Source organism: Aulostomus chinensis, chromosome 21, assembly GCF_037954235.1.
Source record: "Aulostomus chinensis isolate RoL2024-O1b breed Wild chromosome 21, RoL_Achi_v1.0, whole genome shotgun sequence".
NCBI lineage: Eukaryota > Metazoa > Chordata > Actinopteri > Syngnathiformes > Aulostomidae > Aulostomus > Aulostomus chinensis.
In genome coordinates this window covers 13,901,557-13,918,449 of record NC_141340.1, presented here as the reverse complement: position 1 = coordinate 13,918,449, position 16,893 = coordinate 13,901,557, and the positions used below count along the sequence as shown (strand labels likewise).

The following is a 16,893-nucleotide window of genomic DNA, read 5'->3' as shown; positions in this document are numbered from 1 at the left end:
AGTTTTGTGCCTTATTCAGCAAACCAGATAAAGTATTACATCGGTAGGTATTTTGTTTGGCATTCAATTAGTTTTCAGTCATAGACGGTGGTAGGAGTACGCAGTTGCTCAAGAAAATATTAAAATTAGAGTAATAGTTGATACTGTGTTTGCTTAAGTGTCAACACTAAAGTTAAATGCATTCGACATGGCATTTGTGCAAGGCTGCAACTGGGGAAGGGCTCAATCAACAGGTTTATTCTGAAACTTAATAGTACCTGTAGTGGTCGTAACTGACGGGTTCACATAAATAAAGTGGAGTAAAAGTAAAAAGTCCTCTAAAATGCAAATATTCAAGTAGATTTACATCAACACTACTTCAGTCTTGTAATTTTGAACTCAGTATTAAATACTTTCTTTACCTTAATGTAGGAAGAATTTTGATTTGGGACTTCCTTTAGGTGGCACGGTGGTGCAGTGGTCAGCACTGTGGCCTCACAGCAAGAAGGTTCCAGGTTTGAGTCCCGGCTCCAGCACAGGATCTTTCTGTGTGAGTCTCCATGTTCTCCCTGTTCCTGTGTGGGTTCTCTCTGGTACTCCAGCTTCCTCCCACAGTCCAAAGACATCAAGAGAGGACGAGGCTGATTGATACTCTAAATTGACTGTAGGTGTGACTGTGAGTGTGAATGGTTGTCTGTCTCTATGTGTTGGTCCTGTGATGGACTGGTGACCCGTCCAGGGTGAACCCTGCCTCTCGCTAGAAGGCTGCTGGGATAGGCTCCAGCCCCCCCATGATCTTTAACATGATGAGCAGTCGAAAATGGATGGATGGTTGGACTTTTACTTTTACCAGAGTGCTTCTTCATCTGATTGGTGTAACTGTAGTAAGGGAACAATGTACTTCTGCCACTCAATATAGTCAGTGTGTTCTCTATTGCCACCTAATGGCTGCAGGAAGGGATATTTGCACCACAGTGCACACATCACGTTACATGTCAATGATAAATCCAACTACGATGTCACCTCACTCTGACACGCTGCACTGCGAAGTGTGTGGGGTGCGAAGGCCTGCTGATAAATGCTTACAGCTTCAATTAGGGCCCGAGCTTTCTGGGAAAGATGAGAGCTTTCTAGGTTTTGGTGTGAGGGTTGACAATAATGATTATGGCCTTTTGGCTCCACAAGACGATCAAAGTGCAAAAAGTTTATCAGGGTTGATGTTTGCTGCTTGCAAGGACTAAGCGTCCAAGTCAAGGACGTATTTGTTGTCAAGCCTCCCTGATCTAGAGCACATCCCACATAAACATGCATTTCATAATTTCATAATGCGCTCTCTAAATTTACCCGGTAACCTTTGCAACTTCATGGCTAAACCCAATGTAAACCCCAAATCCATCCACTTTACTTCTCAGTAGAAACATTGCCACGGAGTCAGATTTGACTGTTTTTACTGTATTTTTTTTTTTTTTGTAGAACTCCACGAAGTACAACACTTTGACAGTGTGTAACTTTGTTGAGCAATCTCAAGTTGTCGTGCAACTGTGAGCCTCTGTTGCTGCGAAGCGAACCGTTCACCATGCAGGCACAAGTGAAGATATGACAAACGTTGTCACATGTTAATTGAGGGGATCTTGTGATTACCAATATTGAGGAATTTGAATGATTTTGTTGAGTAAAAAAGGATCCCAGCTGCGTAAATATAGAAGTAGCATACAGTTGGGAAACTCCACCACCACTCAGCAAAATGCCTCTGGTCATCTCAGGACAAGACAAACTAATGTCAGCAGCCCGCCATTCGAGGAAACAATGACGGCACGCTATAAAATAATAAATATAGCGTTAAATACGATATGAAATTGGACTTTAAGGTACAGGTGATGCATTATCAATTCTGAGTTGTGAGTTTACATCAGCAAAGTCGTTGCCAACTGGCGTAATTACAGCACAATACAAGTTCAATAGTCATAACAGACATACCTCTCTCACAGTCCGATGAAGTGATTAGATACCTGATTGGAATTTGGCCCACTAAATGACTTTCCAAGAAAAACAAATTCCACCAAAACCATAACATTTACGTAATAATGAACGGCTAAGGGAACAACAAGGTGGAGAGTATAAACTGAAGGAATATCGCAACTGTAGTCATGCAAAAAGCTGTTTCGGGTCCCTGCAGAGTACTGATTATATATATGGGGCGGGCTGGAAATTGAACGAAGACCCCAGAGTTAACAGAAATCTTCTCAGAAAAATGCAATTTTCCGCCCTGATAAATCACCCCACCCCACCCCCTGAGAGGAGAGGTGTAGAGGAGGGGTTTAGCTGTACTTATTCACGCACCTCTCTGACTCCGTCATTGCGCTGCGTTGCACACATCTGGAAACATGTCCACAGACCTTTCCAAGAACGCGACGGAGAGGCCGGAGCCCCTCCGGGCAGAAGTGAAAGGTAGGAGCAGTTTCTTTTACCAAATGAACAACAGATAGCATTACACTGCAGATTGTTTTGGGGGAAATTTACTTTTGCGTTTCCTCACGTTTTAGGAAGCATTCCCAGTTGGTTGCAAGGCACTCTCTTGCGCAATGGTCCAGGTCTCTTCTCTGTGGGGGACACCCGCTACGACCACTGGTTCGACGGGATGTCCATCATGCACAGCTTCAACTTTAAAGATGGTGCATTTCATCATTTCCCTTTTATTTATTCATACATTTCATTTATTTATACATGTGATACGATTTCTGTTTTGCTGTCAGAGTACAACATAATACTTAAGTTAATTAAAACCGAAGATTGTGTGTGTGTTTGTGTGCTCCTGTTTGTGGAATTGTTTCATCGTGATCTGCATTTATTTATTCTTTTTTAAATTTTAACCAGTACTTGATTTTTTTTTTAAAAAACTCGTTTTTTTTTTTTTTAAATTGTAACACGTTTCGTTCCACATTTTGAGTAATCTAACTCACACTTCTTTTCAAACAGGTGAGGTGACCCACAGAAGCAGATTCCTCAGAAGCGACACGTACAAAGCAAACATGGCTGCTAACAGAATCGTTGTGTCTGAAATGGGAACAATGGCCTATCCTGACCCCAGCAAGAACTTCATCGTCAAGTAAGAGAGTCCTGTATTTATTCACAGCAAAAATGAAGCAGTGTCCATATTAATTCTCTGAAATAAGAGATTGAACTTTGGTCTTGAATAGAAGTTTGTTAAGTGACTTCCTTATACCACTTTAAATGTGATTTTGTCTCAAATTTTGTAAAATAAGCAAGGAAGCCTGCATCATTTTCCAAAGTAGAAATTGATCAGCGCGGAACCATCGGTTACATAGGGAAGCGCATCGTAATTACGAGATAAGGTGTCTGATTTTTTTCTTTTCTAGTGAATGCAATGCACTTCCGTAGTTACAAACTCTGTTATGGCAGGTGTTGAATGATGGAAGAACAGCAGCTGGCAGGTGCACGACTAGCAGCCAACCTCTTGGACCTCTTGGTTGGTTGATTTAGGACTTGACTTCTTTTCAAAGTCAGGTTAGTTTTATTGGTATAGCGCCAAAATAAGTTGTCTCAGGACTCTTCACAAGTTGAGTTGGTTTAGAACAACACTTTAAAATAACTTACGCTCAAAGGTTCTCCATGAGCTAGCACATCTGGCGGCGACACAAACCTTTGTCTTGACAGGTGGGAACACCCAGCAGATCCGGACTCAGTGGGTACAGACGTCTGCTTTGACCGGTTGGGGTGAAAGAGAGCAGAAAACAGGGTCAGAGACAGAGATGGGCGGGAAAAAAGGGGCACATAAAGATAAGGAAGGTCAGGGACAGAAACAACAGACAGAAGGCTAAAGATGAGCAGAGAGAAAGACAGAGGGAAGTGGGACGGACAGAGCTAAGACACTGAATAGCAGCAAGAACAGCAAACTAGCTGCCAACACCTATTGGCTACTTAAGCAACCAACTTCAGCATAATAAGAGCATTGAAGTGCTAGTACTGACATTTATACAATTCTGGTGTCAATATTAGTACAGTACTGAGAATACTAATGAATACTACTAAAACTAAAGCTGATACTACGGGTAGCAGCCTCTTCAGGTCTGCAGCCTCCTTCAGGAGCAGAATTTGATTTGAAAAGGATCTTAAAACTCTTAAATCTAATCTTTTTAAACCCATCGGAACCCCGGTATTCATAACACCCGTGGTTAAGGGCCTGGGTTCAAAAGTTGTGCTGACGGACAAATGGGACAAATGTGTGTCTATGTACAAGAATCAATAGATGGAATTTTGTGACTATAACTCAAGCTGCCATGATGTCCAACATCTGCAGTAATGATACTAGAGGTGCAGATTAGCTTGCAGCTGTACTCTTACATCATGCATCCAAAGATGACTTTTGTGTTTGGACGCTATATTATCCCTTCAACATAAACAATAATCCTGCAGAGCTTGCATTCTATCATGCATGAAATGACCGACTAATTTTCACTTCAACTGCATAAAAAGACGTAAATTGTCTGATGTGACTATTTTTCATTTCTATCCCAGACTGATCAATGCAGCTATTTGTTGTATTGCTCTGTAAGACAGTTAGCAGAATAAATTAATCTGCTGCATTCGAATCTTAATGTTGGTAACTTGGTGCTTTGTGAACGTGGACTAAAAGGAAGAACTTTTTCTCTAACTATTCTAGATGGGTGGATTTCTCAGCTCTTCTCATCTCTGACATGCTTTCACCTCTATCCTTATTTTTCAGGGCGATTACCTTCCTCAACCACACGGTACCTGATTTTACCGACAATGGCGGAAGCAATTTCATAAAATACGGGGATGAATATTTCGCAACTTCTGAAACCAACTACATCCGCAAGATTGACCCTGTGACCCTGGAAACTCAGGATAAGGTAACACCATTTGCTGTTAACACACTTTTTTGTTTGTTTCAAGACTCTCAAGGTGGTTAATTGTTTCTTGCAGGTGGACTACATGAAGTACCTGCCTGTAAACCTGGTTTCGTCCCATCCACACTATGACAAGGAAGGCAGTGCATACAACCTTGGCACTTCAGTAGCAGAGAAGGGCAAGACTAAATACATACTGTTCAAAGTCCCTGCTGTTGCACAAACTGGTAAAGAACCCTAATAATCTTCTCTACTTTGTCCTTACAACTCACCTTTTATCACATGTACTTTGAAAAGATGTCGAAAGTTAAAATAAGGTGTGAGATTGTGCAGATATAGGTGGGAACAGGGGAGGTGCACCTAGAAGAGTCTCTTTTTCTTTATTGGGATTCAAATTCAATGCTTCATGCTCTTTATTGACTCGGAAAAGAAAATTCTATGACAGGTAATTGCGATATAAATCTATTTTCTGTTGCACTCCATAGAATGGGACAATAACACAAATAAAGGGGTGGAAGTTGAATTCCTGCGATGTTGGAACACCAAATCATACAAGAATCATTGCACGTTTTAAGAAACACTCCAACTTTTCAGGAAATTAGTTTATTTTCAATCTCCTGCACCAACAAGGCGATAGATAACTTTGTCTCTTTTGTGCATGATTTAGGGAGCTTAGACCCTAAGAAACTGGAAGGCTGCTAGTTTGCTTAGCAGAACAAATGGTTGCCCAAAGGGTGGAAATGTCACCATACCTTCATCAAAATTATTTCAAACGTCATACAGATTCCTAGTTTTATCACTGCAGTTAGTCGGTTTTGGGAAGGGTACGTTTGATAACTTTTGATGGAGGATGCTAACAACTTTGCACTCACTCTCACTCATTGCGCTAAGCTAACTCGTATTCGTTCGATCTCTGTAGCTCTTATTTAGAGCAATGCTCTTATTTAGAGTAATAACCTTAAATAAACTTTTCAGAAGTTTTTTTTAAAGGAACTTCATTAACAGTCAAGAGAAATGCAATATTTATAACTTACATACCAGCAACAAATAAGTTATTTTACATTTTCAAACAAAGGCAAGAATGTCCCTGCACTGAAGAACGTGCAAGTGATCTGCACACTTCCCTGCCGCTCCCTCCTCACGCCCAGCTACTACCACAGCTTTGGCATGACAGAGAACTACTTCATCTTCATCGAGCAGCCTTTCAAACTGGACATTCTCAAGATGGCAACTGCATACATGAGAGGAGTCAACTGGGCAAGCTGTTTGAAGTTCTGCCCTGAAGAAAATGTAAGTTGTGCGCTGGCAATGCGTTACTCACTCTCACGCGCCGCTGAAAATTTGCAGATGACTAGTGAGAGATTCGCCTGCAGCTAGAGGTGTTGGGCTTGTCCATAGGCATTATCGTTCTGTTTTTAATCTCCTTGTTCCTTCAACAGACTCTGATCCACCTGATCGACCGAAAGACAGGCAAGGAGGTCGATACGAAGTACTACACAGGAGCAATGGTCGTCTACCACCATGTGAACGCTTTTGAGGATGATGGCCATGTGATCTTTGACGTTATCGCCTACAAGGATAACAGCCTTTATGAAATGTTCTACCTGAGTAAGCTGAAGGAAGCTACCAAACATTTGGATGAGAGCTACTCAAAACCAAGTTACAAGAGATTTGCACTTCCTGTCCAGTCAAGCAAGGTAGGAACGGTCATTTAAAGCTGATTTCGAGCTGTAATATTACAATTTTTTTTCTGTGTTCTGACCTGAGTCCGGTCTTCAGGTCAGCCCTGTTGGAGAGAACCAGGTGCAACTTAAATACACAACAGCCAGTGCAGTGAAAGAGAAAGAAGGCAAACTAATATGCCAGGCAGAGGTGCTTTGTGAAGGTAAAACTGTTTCCAACTGTTTAAGTGCATAAGTGCATGTCCTTGCGCTCCAACCTGATGAAAGGTTGATCATTTACACAAATTCACAAAAGGACATTTTATTCCCAACAGGACTCGAGCTACCCAGAATTAACTATGACCTGAATGGAAAGAAGCACCGCTTTGTCTACGGATGCTGCGTCGAGGAATCTGCACTTTCTAAACAGGTAACATTTGCTATTGTTTTCAAACTGTGGTAGGAACAACCATGTTTGTGATGTCTTTCATTCCCTTAAGTGGTATTTTTGACTTTTGAAGAACAAAGGTGGTTCATATAGGGCGACTGGGACATGCAATGTTCCTGTCAGCATTGTTTCTTTCAGCGTTTGGACGTAATTTGGAGAACTGAGAATTATCTTTTGGTGCGTCAGAAGGAAGGAAGCAGTGTTTAAAGTGTGACCTACCAATTGCTCCAACAAAGAACAACATTTTTACAACTCTGGCAGTAATACCCGCATGTACTCTTCATTCAGTGCCCTTTCACATTAAGGTACCACAAACAATGGAAAGTAGTGACGTCATTAAGGTTTTAGTGGTCTCGACTTACAAAGCTTTCATACTTGCCAACAATTCCCAGCTTTAATGTACGGAAAGGGAAATGTGTGAAAGGAAACATCTTGGTTTTGACAATTGGATAATTTTAGCTCCTCTCATTTTTTTCACTTTTTAAAGTCATCTTGAGCTTCCCTTTTTAATGGTGTTGGAAATTAATAGCAGATAACCTGATAATACAGGTCAGGTTTTATGACATCATAAATCAGTGTAATTTTGACTTAACGTCAATTAAAACAAAACAAAAAAAACGTGTACGTGCAAGGCTGCACAAGTACAATGATTTGAAGGCAGGATGCCTAGCCTAGATTCCATCGTACCATCTTAACAACTACACCATTTCAAGAGCCGAATTAACTCAAAACAGTGCTATTAGAGAGGCAATCTCTTCTGACGGGATTAGAAAAAGTGATCATAATCAATGGGGAGTTAATGCCAAGCAGCTTTCTTGGATTCACACAAGTCACTGTGGACCTGTGAATTTGCTCCAAACTCAGAAAAGAGTAATGTTTATTTTATATTGAGCATTTTCTTTACATTATAAAATTCATTTTAATTATTTCCTTTTTGTTGAATAAACTGTTCAGTCTGAATGAAACACTCAAATGTTCATTTGTGCATTAAAAGGGTTATTAGTGGTTGTAATTGTTTCAGCTACGAATATTTGCTATTGATATTTTGGGCGTAAACCATTCAATGCTTTGTCATCTGAAAATTGTAATTTAAAATACATTTTTGGTAGAGGGGGAGTCAACGTGAAGATTTTGTCTTATCTTGATATATTTTCCAGGTAGCACAATAATTCCATGACTACACCAAGATTTGGCTGTCACTTGTAATGTTATAATAAGGTGCTGTGCATGCGTAAAAGATCAGTTGTTTACGCTAGATTTTTTTTTGTGCAAACTAAAAACAGGGTCATGGTTAAAAAAAAAAAGACTTAGAAATGCAAGTAATTCCAAGAGGTGTCATTAGAAAAATCACATTTGATGGTATTTATGTCTTTCAAAATAGCTTCCAATTTTTTTTTCGTCATGGTCTTACAACTAAGTTGCCTCATGTGGTCATTTACTATAGATCGGGAAGTTTGACACTGAAACCAAGGAGGTGACTCACTGGTCTGAAGACAACTGCTGGCCATCTGAGCCAGTATTCATCCCCAGACCGAATGGAGAGTGTGAGGATGATGGTAAGAATACTGTTATGTACAATGGTTGTTACTATCCAGAACAACTGTAGGGTATAAATGGGTAAGTAAACCAATGTTTTCTTCTTTTGCAGGTGTCATCCTAACATCGGTTATCAACTCCAATCCAGACCAGTTAAATTTCATCCTGGTTCTTGATGCTAAAACGTTCAAGGAAGTAGCTCGAGGTTATTTGAACACTGAGCTTCATAAGGACATGCACGGCTACTTCATCCCACAGTGAATGAATAAATATGTTTGGGAAACCTCTAGAACCACGCCTGTGCCAGTAAAGTTTAGCGCTGAAGTCTGTGTAAGCCTTGTCAAATACACAGCTGTAGCAGCCATACTTAAGTAGAAATTGTGATGGCAATCTTTATGTTTTCATTGCCTTATAAAGGCAAATGCAGATTTGGGGATTTTTTTTCTTCTAGGTGACTATTGCATAACCATTTACTGCATACACAGTGATATTCCATTGTTATTGTTCTGGTGCTCATCATTTTCCATCCAAGAGAGAAAAAAAAAAGTGAAACTGTATTATCATTCACAAGTTTAATGAAATTACAAAAATTGATCCAATCCACTCCTAATATGGGAGTGGTCATGGCAATCAGCCATGTGGTTTCCACATCAGAAGCATCCCGCTCTTTTAGTACGTTTTATCATCTGATGTAATTACCTATACAGTATTACTGCCTTTGCCCTAATCATATTATCTGAGATAAATGCACTAACAAGCAAAGTTCATTCAGTTCTCTCCTGGATTATTTTCTCAGCTGTACTACTTGATGGATGTTGCACAAGTGTGAATAGTCAAGTTGTAGTGTTGTCACCACAGCGAATACTTTTTAACATTCACAGTTATACACGTGTGTGTTTTTCAAAATGTTTATTATACAGTATGTCAGTGTGACTGTTCTGGTTGATCACTTTATAAGAAGAACACGAAAAAAACGTCTTCATGTTTTTCCATTAAAAAAAAAAAAATCATTTCAAAAGTATCAAACAGGGATTTTTTTGGATTCCTTTTAAACCCCTGAACATTTGATGTCCGCTATAATCAACCATCAGGCACGAAGAGGAAATGCTTGATGCAGGGTTTGCTTCATTGCTGGTTGCTTTACAACAAACAGCAGGGGTCATTGTTCCCAGCCTGGCTTCAATAAAATGACAGTATCTGTTGCTTCACACAGGCCTGCAATACCCTATTTATTGCGTTATAAAACCCTGTAATAACATTACCAAAATGCAAAGGTTTATTGATGAAAACGGATAAGAACACAAATTTAAATGCAGAACTCTGAGTGAAAAAAACGTACCATAAAGATAAGTAATGTAAGGCAATTAATAGGTTGAGATATCCTGGAGCTGTACATTATATTAAATGAGTATTATGTAAAATGTACAAGTTGAAAATGAAGTGGGCGGCATGGCTCAGAGGTAAAGCGTCCGTCTCACAAAGATTTCACAGCTGCCATGTTGACGGGTCATCAGTGTAAACACAGGTGTAAATGATCAACTTACTTAATTGTGGTTGTGCTCTACTTAGCTTGTCACAACCATCCACTGAGGAAGCATGCGCATTGCCAGAGCCCTGGCCTGACTAAAGTGAGCAGGGTCATCGTGAACTCCATTCATCATGTCTCTGTTTGCAAAGTTTTGAAAGTGTCTACTGTCAGGCTGCAATTCCAATTTAAGCTAACAATCAGGGGAAAACTTTACCACTAGGGGGAGACAATGACCTTATTAGAAAATCAATACGCATAAGAAATCCAAGAAAAAGTGACAAATTTTATTTGTAGCCACTACAATTTAATACAAAAAAAATTAGATATTTTAAACACCAGTATTGTTTCAGTTGGAATAACTGATATTAATTTGCTTTGATCATTCGTTTTTCACCAGAGATTGAATTTCTCATCAAAACATGGACACAAATTTATGTATGAGGTCATGATACAGTGGAGTGGTGGTAAAATGACATGTGGATACACAAAATAACAACAGAAAATGGTTGTTTACCCACAGTGAAACAGTACTGATTACTAGATCACTCTGTATGTGCATGAAGTGCCCCCTCATGAGTCATTTCCTTTAAGATTTAATGTTAAAATTATAATGCTGAATTTCTGAGTGCATTTATACATACAGCAGCTTCTATACAATGGATAAAATACAACATTACAACCATTCTGACATCGAGAGAGGGGTTTCTGATCAACAATAGAAAGGAGAAATGCAAAATCCATTAGTGGCCTGCACAATCACTACAACAATCAAATTTACAGACACACAACAGGAACATAAAAATAAGACTGCACTCAGTATTGTAGCTTTTCAAATTTCCAACAGCCCATAAAGCATTTTTTTCTGAATATCCAAAGTTTAACCAAATCATACTTTCAAGAAACACACAAATATATTTACATGAAACTAAACGGCAGTGTGTTCATTTAGGTTAACCAAGATAGAGCAGTAATAGGGGCACTTATTTTAACAGTTTGTAGCCTATTCTGTTTGTACATCTCCAGCATAAATTCAACAAGCTTTATTTTTAGATGTATGGTAACAGTATAGGCCCATCTATAACTGGAATAAAACAGGAAAGCTAAAAATTTTAAATTACAAAATGTTCTAATATTACATAACTGTCACTCTTTACAATACAGCAAATAAATTTACATGTATATAAAGATTAAGAATGAAATTTCAAATATTTCCAATGTATTAAAACTCGGAACTGCAGTCTAACTAACAGACCACTTGCTTTGGCAATTAATTTAAAACACTACACGTATGGAGGGAAATGACATTTAGCCTTTTGTGCCTTTACCAAAGTTCCACAACACGACTGTACCACCATGTGCTGCATGTCCCTTTCGTTAAGGGTTCAGTGTAGTCAAACTGCAAAATGCGATGTTATTTCTGCACATTTCCTCAAAATTGAATCAGTAGAATCTAAGATATTGCACATGACATCCTCGGGCTGGTCACTTAGCTGGAGTGCAGTTTTGAGATCATGTCCGGAAAACGCCTCGAAATTGAATAAGTGGATAAAATTGCAAGATTGATGGACAGCCAACATACAGAATTTAAAAAAAAAAAAACCTTTCAGGGAGGGAAAGAAATCAAGAGTGAGAACAGATCAAGCTTGCGTACAGGCATTAACGTGAGAGAAGCAGATTCAGTATCCAGTTGCTACCTTGGGTTCAGTGCAGCCACATCAGTAGTGATTGAAGGTGAAGGAAGACAACATTTAAATTCTGCGGCAACACTTAGGCCTGCCCCAGAAACCTTAAATGGCCTCACCTCCTTTTCTACTTTCCTTTCAGGACCACTGACAGTTTAACGCGGCTGCTTTCGCTTGCTGACATCAGCAGCCATGAAGGAAAGGCAGTAAGGAAAGGAGGCTTTTTAAGGAAATTGGAGCACACCCAAATGCAAACGAGAGACTGCACTGTGGTTGCCATAGCGATGACTTCCTACTGTGACAGCAGAGGGTTTTGCTGCGTCTGTTCATAGTCATATAACACAAGGTCCAGTCAGAAGCCTAGCAGTCAAGGATGAGGGTGTTTGAGTTCACAAACATCTGCAGCCATTTGCTTACTAGCTGCCGTCAGATTGAGCCTCCTCTTCTTTAGATGGAGAATCCTTGCTTTCCTCCGAGCCTTCTCCCTCGTCACCTGACACAGAGACGGAGAGAAGTAAACAGAATATACCCAAATGTATTGTGACACACCGCACTTCTTCCTTCGTGTGCCCTGGTAGGCTTGGAGAGCAAGCGCCCCTGAATGGACCTGGGATGACCAGGTCCTAAACCCAAAAGCTACTGTGCCACCCAGAGTGAGAGAGACAGGAAGAGAACCAGTCTCATGCATAAGTTACTACCCAGCAAAGTCAGCAATGTGGTCGGTTGAATCTGCGTGGAAATCAGTCACTGTGAGATCAACTGGAACAGAAGTGGCGAAGGGAAAACCAGCAAAGAATGAACTCCTGAATTTATCAATGATAACATCAATAATTCAAGTTGTTGCAATAAACAGCCGCATTTCAGACGGAACAGAAATGTGCACATGCCTGAACTACAACTTATACATTATAAAGATGTTAAAGTGGGACATGGACATGCAGCATCTATCAGGTGAAACCTAGCAATTAACGGTGCAGTATTCATGATTCTTGTTGTAGGGAGGCCTTCAAGCATAAGGAAACATGGACGTTGCAGCCTAAATGACAAATGTTTGTCTTACAAATCCGTGGTGAAAATAAAAATCTGAAAACTGAAAAAAAAAGGATTTGGTCAAGTCTAGATTGTTATGCCTTTCTAATTAAATCCTGCTCATAGGTCCGCCTCTTAAGATGATATTTGCGTTAATCACAGAGTTGTGGTTAAGGAGTCTTCTAGAGCCAAATTCTGAACACGTGTCATTCTTTAGAGTGAAGCTCCAACATTCAACCATAGTACAAATGGTCGGTACTGGAGTGAAACTTTAATCCTCCTTCTTGATCACTCAGATATGAGTATTTGTGTTTAGTGGCCTTTCCTGATACCATGCAGCAATCACCTGACTTGTTGATGTTAAGCTGCGCCAGACTCTCTGACAGGTCCGTGGGTCCCTGCCCTCCGGGGGCTGCTGGGATATCATGGATAGCGTTCCTGCGACCGGACCGTCGAGAGGCGATGAAGTCCTCATAGGTCGCCTCCACATCCGTCATCGCTGACACACTTCACCATAGCAGGGCCAAACACGCCCAGCTAGGAAGAGGAAAAGGCGCATGTGAAAATGAGTTAAGTGTGAAAAGATGAAGATAATCACCTGTTGGATAATCTACATGAAGAAAGTGACATTGGGTTGCACTCATTCAATACATCCTTCCATCCTCTTCTTTTATAGCCTAATCCCTGATTAATCCATTTTAATCTCGGGCGGTGACACAATGGAGATAAACTGCTGGACATGAGAATGGTCAGAGAAATGAAGGGGTTCTCATATTGTTGGAACCCAGAAATGCAAAATGTTGAATAATGGCACAAGAAAGAAGGAAATGTCATCTGACTTGGAATAAACACAATGCATGATGGGAGCTGCGTTGCCAAGGATATTTAGGTTAAACCCCTCTGTTGACATTCTAACGCTCTGTGAGGCTGCCCCTCAGCACCGATGAGGCTTCCCTGCACCATCTCCTCTAATTAAACCAAGCAAGACTTTTCAGTCCTCATCGATTTTGAATTGAAGTGGTTATACACCCACACACACACACACACACACACACACACACACACACACATACACACATATACACACACACACACACACACACACACACACACACACACACACACACACACACACACACAAGTGCTCAGGCGACATACGCTAGCCTTAGAATGCCAAGTCTAAATATTGACTTGTCTTATTGTTCATAATGACCTCAGCCTCCTCAGCCGTTTGAAGCTATTTCCAGAGCCGACCGAGCTGTGAGTGACCACGGCTATTTTTGGACACTTCTTCTGTCATCATCTGAGCAGGCGCTCGCTCAGCTGCCATTCTCAAAATGGTGTCACGATAGGCCAACAGATGTTAACAGGATTGTCAGCAATGATACATTACTGTTCTCTTATGAGATGATGATGATGATGATGTATGCTTTTTTATGACTATAATGAACATTTATGCAATAAAACAATCAAGATGTTTTGAACTGGAGATTCTAGGCACGCTCATAAGCTTCTTGTATTAAATATTCATTGACACTTTCCATAATTTAGTCACACTCGCACCCATGACGTAGAACATCAGTCAGCTGCTGTGTATGTGTGTGACAGAGTGTGTACATGTGTGTGTGTGTGTGTGTGTGTGTGTCCTTGCTCCCTCGTGGGAAGAGCTCAGCTGGCCAGACCAACTCTATAGTTCAGAACAGATGCCAAACAACTAATTCAGTCATTGAATGTCATTAATGTTCTCCAGCCTCTCTGTCCTGCACTAACAAGTGAATAAAACTTGGCTGCAACTATTTGATTCATTGTGCAGCCAAACCAAAGAAATGAGGGATGAATCTTGTAGACATGAGAGGAGTAAAGCAGGGAAACCTGCTAGTGTTTATCTGAGTTGCCTGGGTTGGAATGCACACACACACACACACACACACACACGTACAATATTTCCACAATAATGCCACCCCTAGTGTCACCAACATCCCAATAGCTTTTCAATATGCTTGGAGTGTTTTATGCAATATCCTACACAATCTATAGATTATGGGATTATGACAGGATTAGTGGAGCAATTTATGGAATGCCCTTGTCGCCTGACTCCCTAGGAGCTGTCATTAGTCTATCGAAAAGCTTTAATAGTCTAAATAACTGCATTTGTCATTTATTAGGAGCTGAGGAGCGGAGGCGCTGCAGCGCGTCTTGTAGTGCGCACAAGTGAAATCACAGTACATCACAATAAAGAGAAAATATTTCCACAGATACGCGATAATAGGGCGCAAAAGGATTTCTATGTTAAATCTACCTTCGTTATTTTATTTCTGTGATGACATATCTCCCCCATAGTGGAAGAAGCCTGAATGCCGCATGGAAATCAACGTCGCGCACGATATTCCGCTACCGCTACTACGATCGTTTCCATCAGCGGGTACCTGGTTGGGTTCGAGGCTCCCGAATATCCGCAGGGGTCAATCATATCAGGTTGAACTGCACCTCGGTATTTCCCGTTGCACTCTCGAGAGGATTCACCCACGTTAAGCTGCTGTTTGAGTATAAAAACATCCGGTTTGAGTTTCAAAATAAAGCTGTTTCCTCATGAACAATGGCAAATAGGACTTTATGGAAATCTGAAACTAAACCTATTTATGGAAAAAATATAAGAAAGTAAAACCGTACTTTAGAGTAGTATATAATATATTTCTTTATTCTTATCAAAGTAAGTCATGAAAAATTGACATGCAGTGCAGTTCTTCTTTACCATAAAAGAATATGATCAACAACAAGAAAACGTTTTTGTGTGCTTTAGCAACTCCTTGAATGCAACTGATCCCGTTCTTTTTTCTTTTAGTTCTTTACCGTCACTTGTGTAAATGGAAATTTTAAAATCAAGATTTAACTCTTCAAAATAAAAAAAAACTTCATGAGCCCCAAATTTTTTAGCATTCCCTGTATTTTCTAGGATGATCTATTTGTGCATTTTCACCACATAAATAAAACTAGTAATTCCATCTGTTCATCATCTACAGAAGTGGAAACTGGCTCTACTTTTTTAATGACCTTGAAATAACAAACTGATTATTTATTATTCATTAATCAAAAATGAAAATACAGTCAGTGATAGTCAGTGAATATCACTGTGTCACTTCTTATCTAGCGCTGAATATCTCATGATTTTGTCTCGATGAAATTTATTCTGCCTTTTAATTTATAATGTCTGCTTTTGTTGTTACGCTGCTTTCTAGTAACAAAAGGAATTTTAATCTTAGTGAGACTATTCATGTTAAACAAAGGGTGCATAGAAATAAAATTGTGTTTTTCTTAAGATATTATACTTTATCTTCTGCCTGTGTTAGATGAGTTTATCAATAATAATATCATATTTTCATCCTCAATCATCTACCCATACTGGCGTGGCACTAATGATTGACCTTTTTTTTCTTGAGCGAGGGAGAAAAATTAAACTTATCACAGGAAATAAGCCTATTTTTCTCAAGATAATGTAATATTTACCTCACAATCTCAAGCATTAAAATATGAAGTGGTAAAAAAATAAAACGAATAAAAGAATGTGGCTCATGTCATACAAGAGAGACAAACAATATTCTAGTCATCAATGACAATTTTACATGAATTAATGATAACTTTGAAGAGTAAGATGGACCATATTTATAAAACCAGGAGGACTACAACACTAAAAGGTTGGATATCAAACCAGACAGGGAGGTTATTGTGTGTGTGTGTGTGTGTGTGTGTGTGTATGTGTGTGTGTGTGTGTGTGTGTGTGTGTGTGCGTGTGAGAGAGAGTGTGTGAATGCGAGAGAAAAAGGGAGAGAGAGAAAAAGGAGAGAGAGAAAGTCAGTGTGTTGGTGTGAGAACAGCAATCCTCATTGTGAAGGAGGCACAGAGGCTTCAGCCATTCAGCGACATGTTTGCTGGGGCCAAATAACATCTGGCTGTGAGTTACTCCATTCAGGGGACACATGTGCTCAATATGCCAAACAGAGACCCCCAAACAATGCTCGAAAAATGAGCCCCACCGCATACATAACGGAGGTTGAGATTGGTGAGGTTTTAATCGTATGTTACACTCACCTCCCCATTTATCAATATTTGATACAGATAAACGTGTGTGTGTGTGTTTTATTTG

The 16,893-nt window shown here is 39.9% G+C and overlaps 2 protein-coding genes across 2 annotated transcripts; one reads left to right on the top strand and one right to left on the bottom strand.

Moving 5' to 3' along the window:
- The first annotated feature begins 2,273 nt into the window (after positions 1–2,273).
- bco1 (beta-carotene oxygenase 1) lies at positions 2,274–9,952 on the top strand. Its single transcript, XM_086191484.1, has 11 exons — positions 2,274–2,427; positions 2,523–2,651; positions 2,956–3,085; positions 4,724–4,871; positions 4,945–5,095; positions 5,944–6,158; positions 6,308–6,565; positions 6,648–6,753; positions 6,865–6,959; positions 8,422–8,533; positions 8,626–9,952. The coding sequence occupies exons 1-11, from the start codon at positions 2,364–2,366 to the stop codon at positions 8,772–8,774; spliced, it is 1,557 nt and encodes a 518-aa protein (XP_086047610.1). The 5' UTR covers positions 2,274–2,363; the 3' UTR covers positions 8,775–9,952.
- Positions 9,467–15,298, bottom strand: pkia (cAMP-dependent protein kinase inhibitor alpha). The gene is made up of 3 exons (XM_086191485.1): positions 15,179–15,298; positions 13,099–13,289; positions 9,467–12,216 (listed from the first exon to the last, which is right to left on the bottom strand). The coding sequence occupies exons 2-3, from the start codon at positions 13,247–13,249 to the stop codon at positions 12,140–12,142; spliced, it is 228 nt and encodes a 75-aa protein (XP_086047611.1). The 5' UTR covers positions 13,250–13,289; positions 15,179–15,298; the 3' UTR covers positions 9,467–12,139.
- Positions 15,299–16,893: the final 1,595 nt, after the last annotated feature.

What these genes read in the sequence shown, in the direction of transcription:
- bco1 (XM_086191484.1), top strand. Translation starts at nt 2,364, where the DNA reads ATGTCCACAGACCTTTCCAAGAACGCGACGGAGAGGCCGGAGCCCCTC. An exon ending in CCTCCGGGCAGAAGTGAAAG is followed by an intron (nt 2,428 to 2,522) that starts GTAGGAGCAGTT and finishes CTCACGTTTTAG; the next exon opens with GAAGCATTCCCAGTTGGTTG. An exon ending in GGCAGAGGTGCTTTGTGAAG is followed by an intron (nt 6,754 to 6,864) that starts GTAAAACTGTTT and finishes TATTCCCAACAG; the next exon opens with GACTCGAGCTACCCAGAATT.
- pkia (XM_086191485.1), bottom strand. Translation starts at nt 13,249, where the DNA reads ATGACGGATGTGGAGGCGACCTATGAGGACTTCATCGCCTCTCGACGG. An exon ending in GCTTAACATCAACAAGTCAG is followed by an intron (nt 12,217 to 13,098) that starts GTGATTGCTGCA and finishes TCTCTGTGTCAG; the next exon opens with GTGACGAGGGAGAAGGCTCG.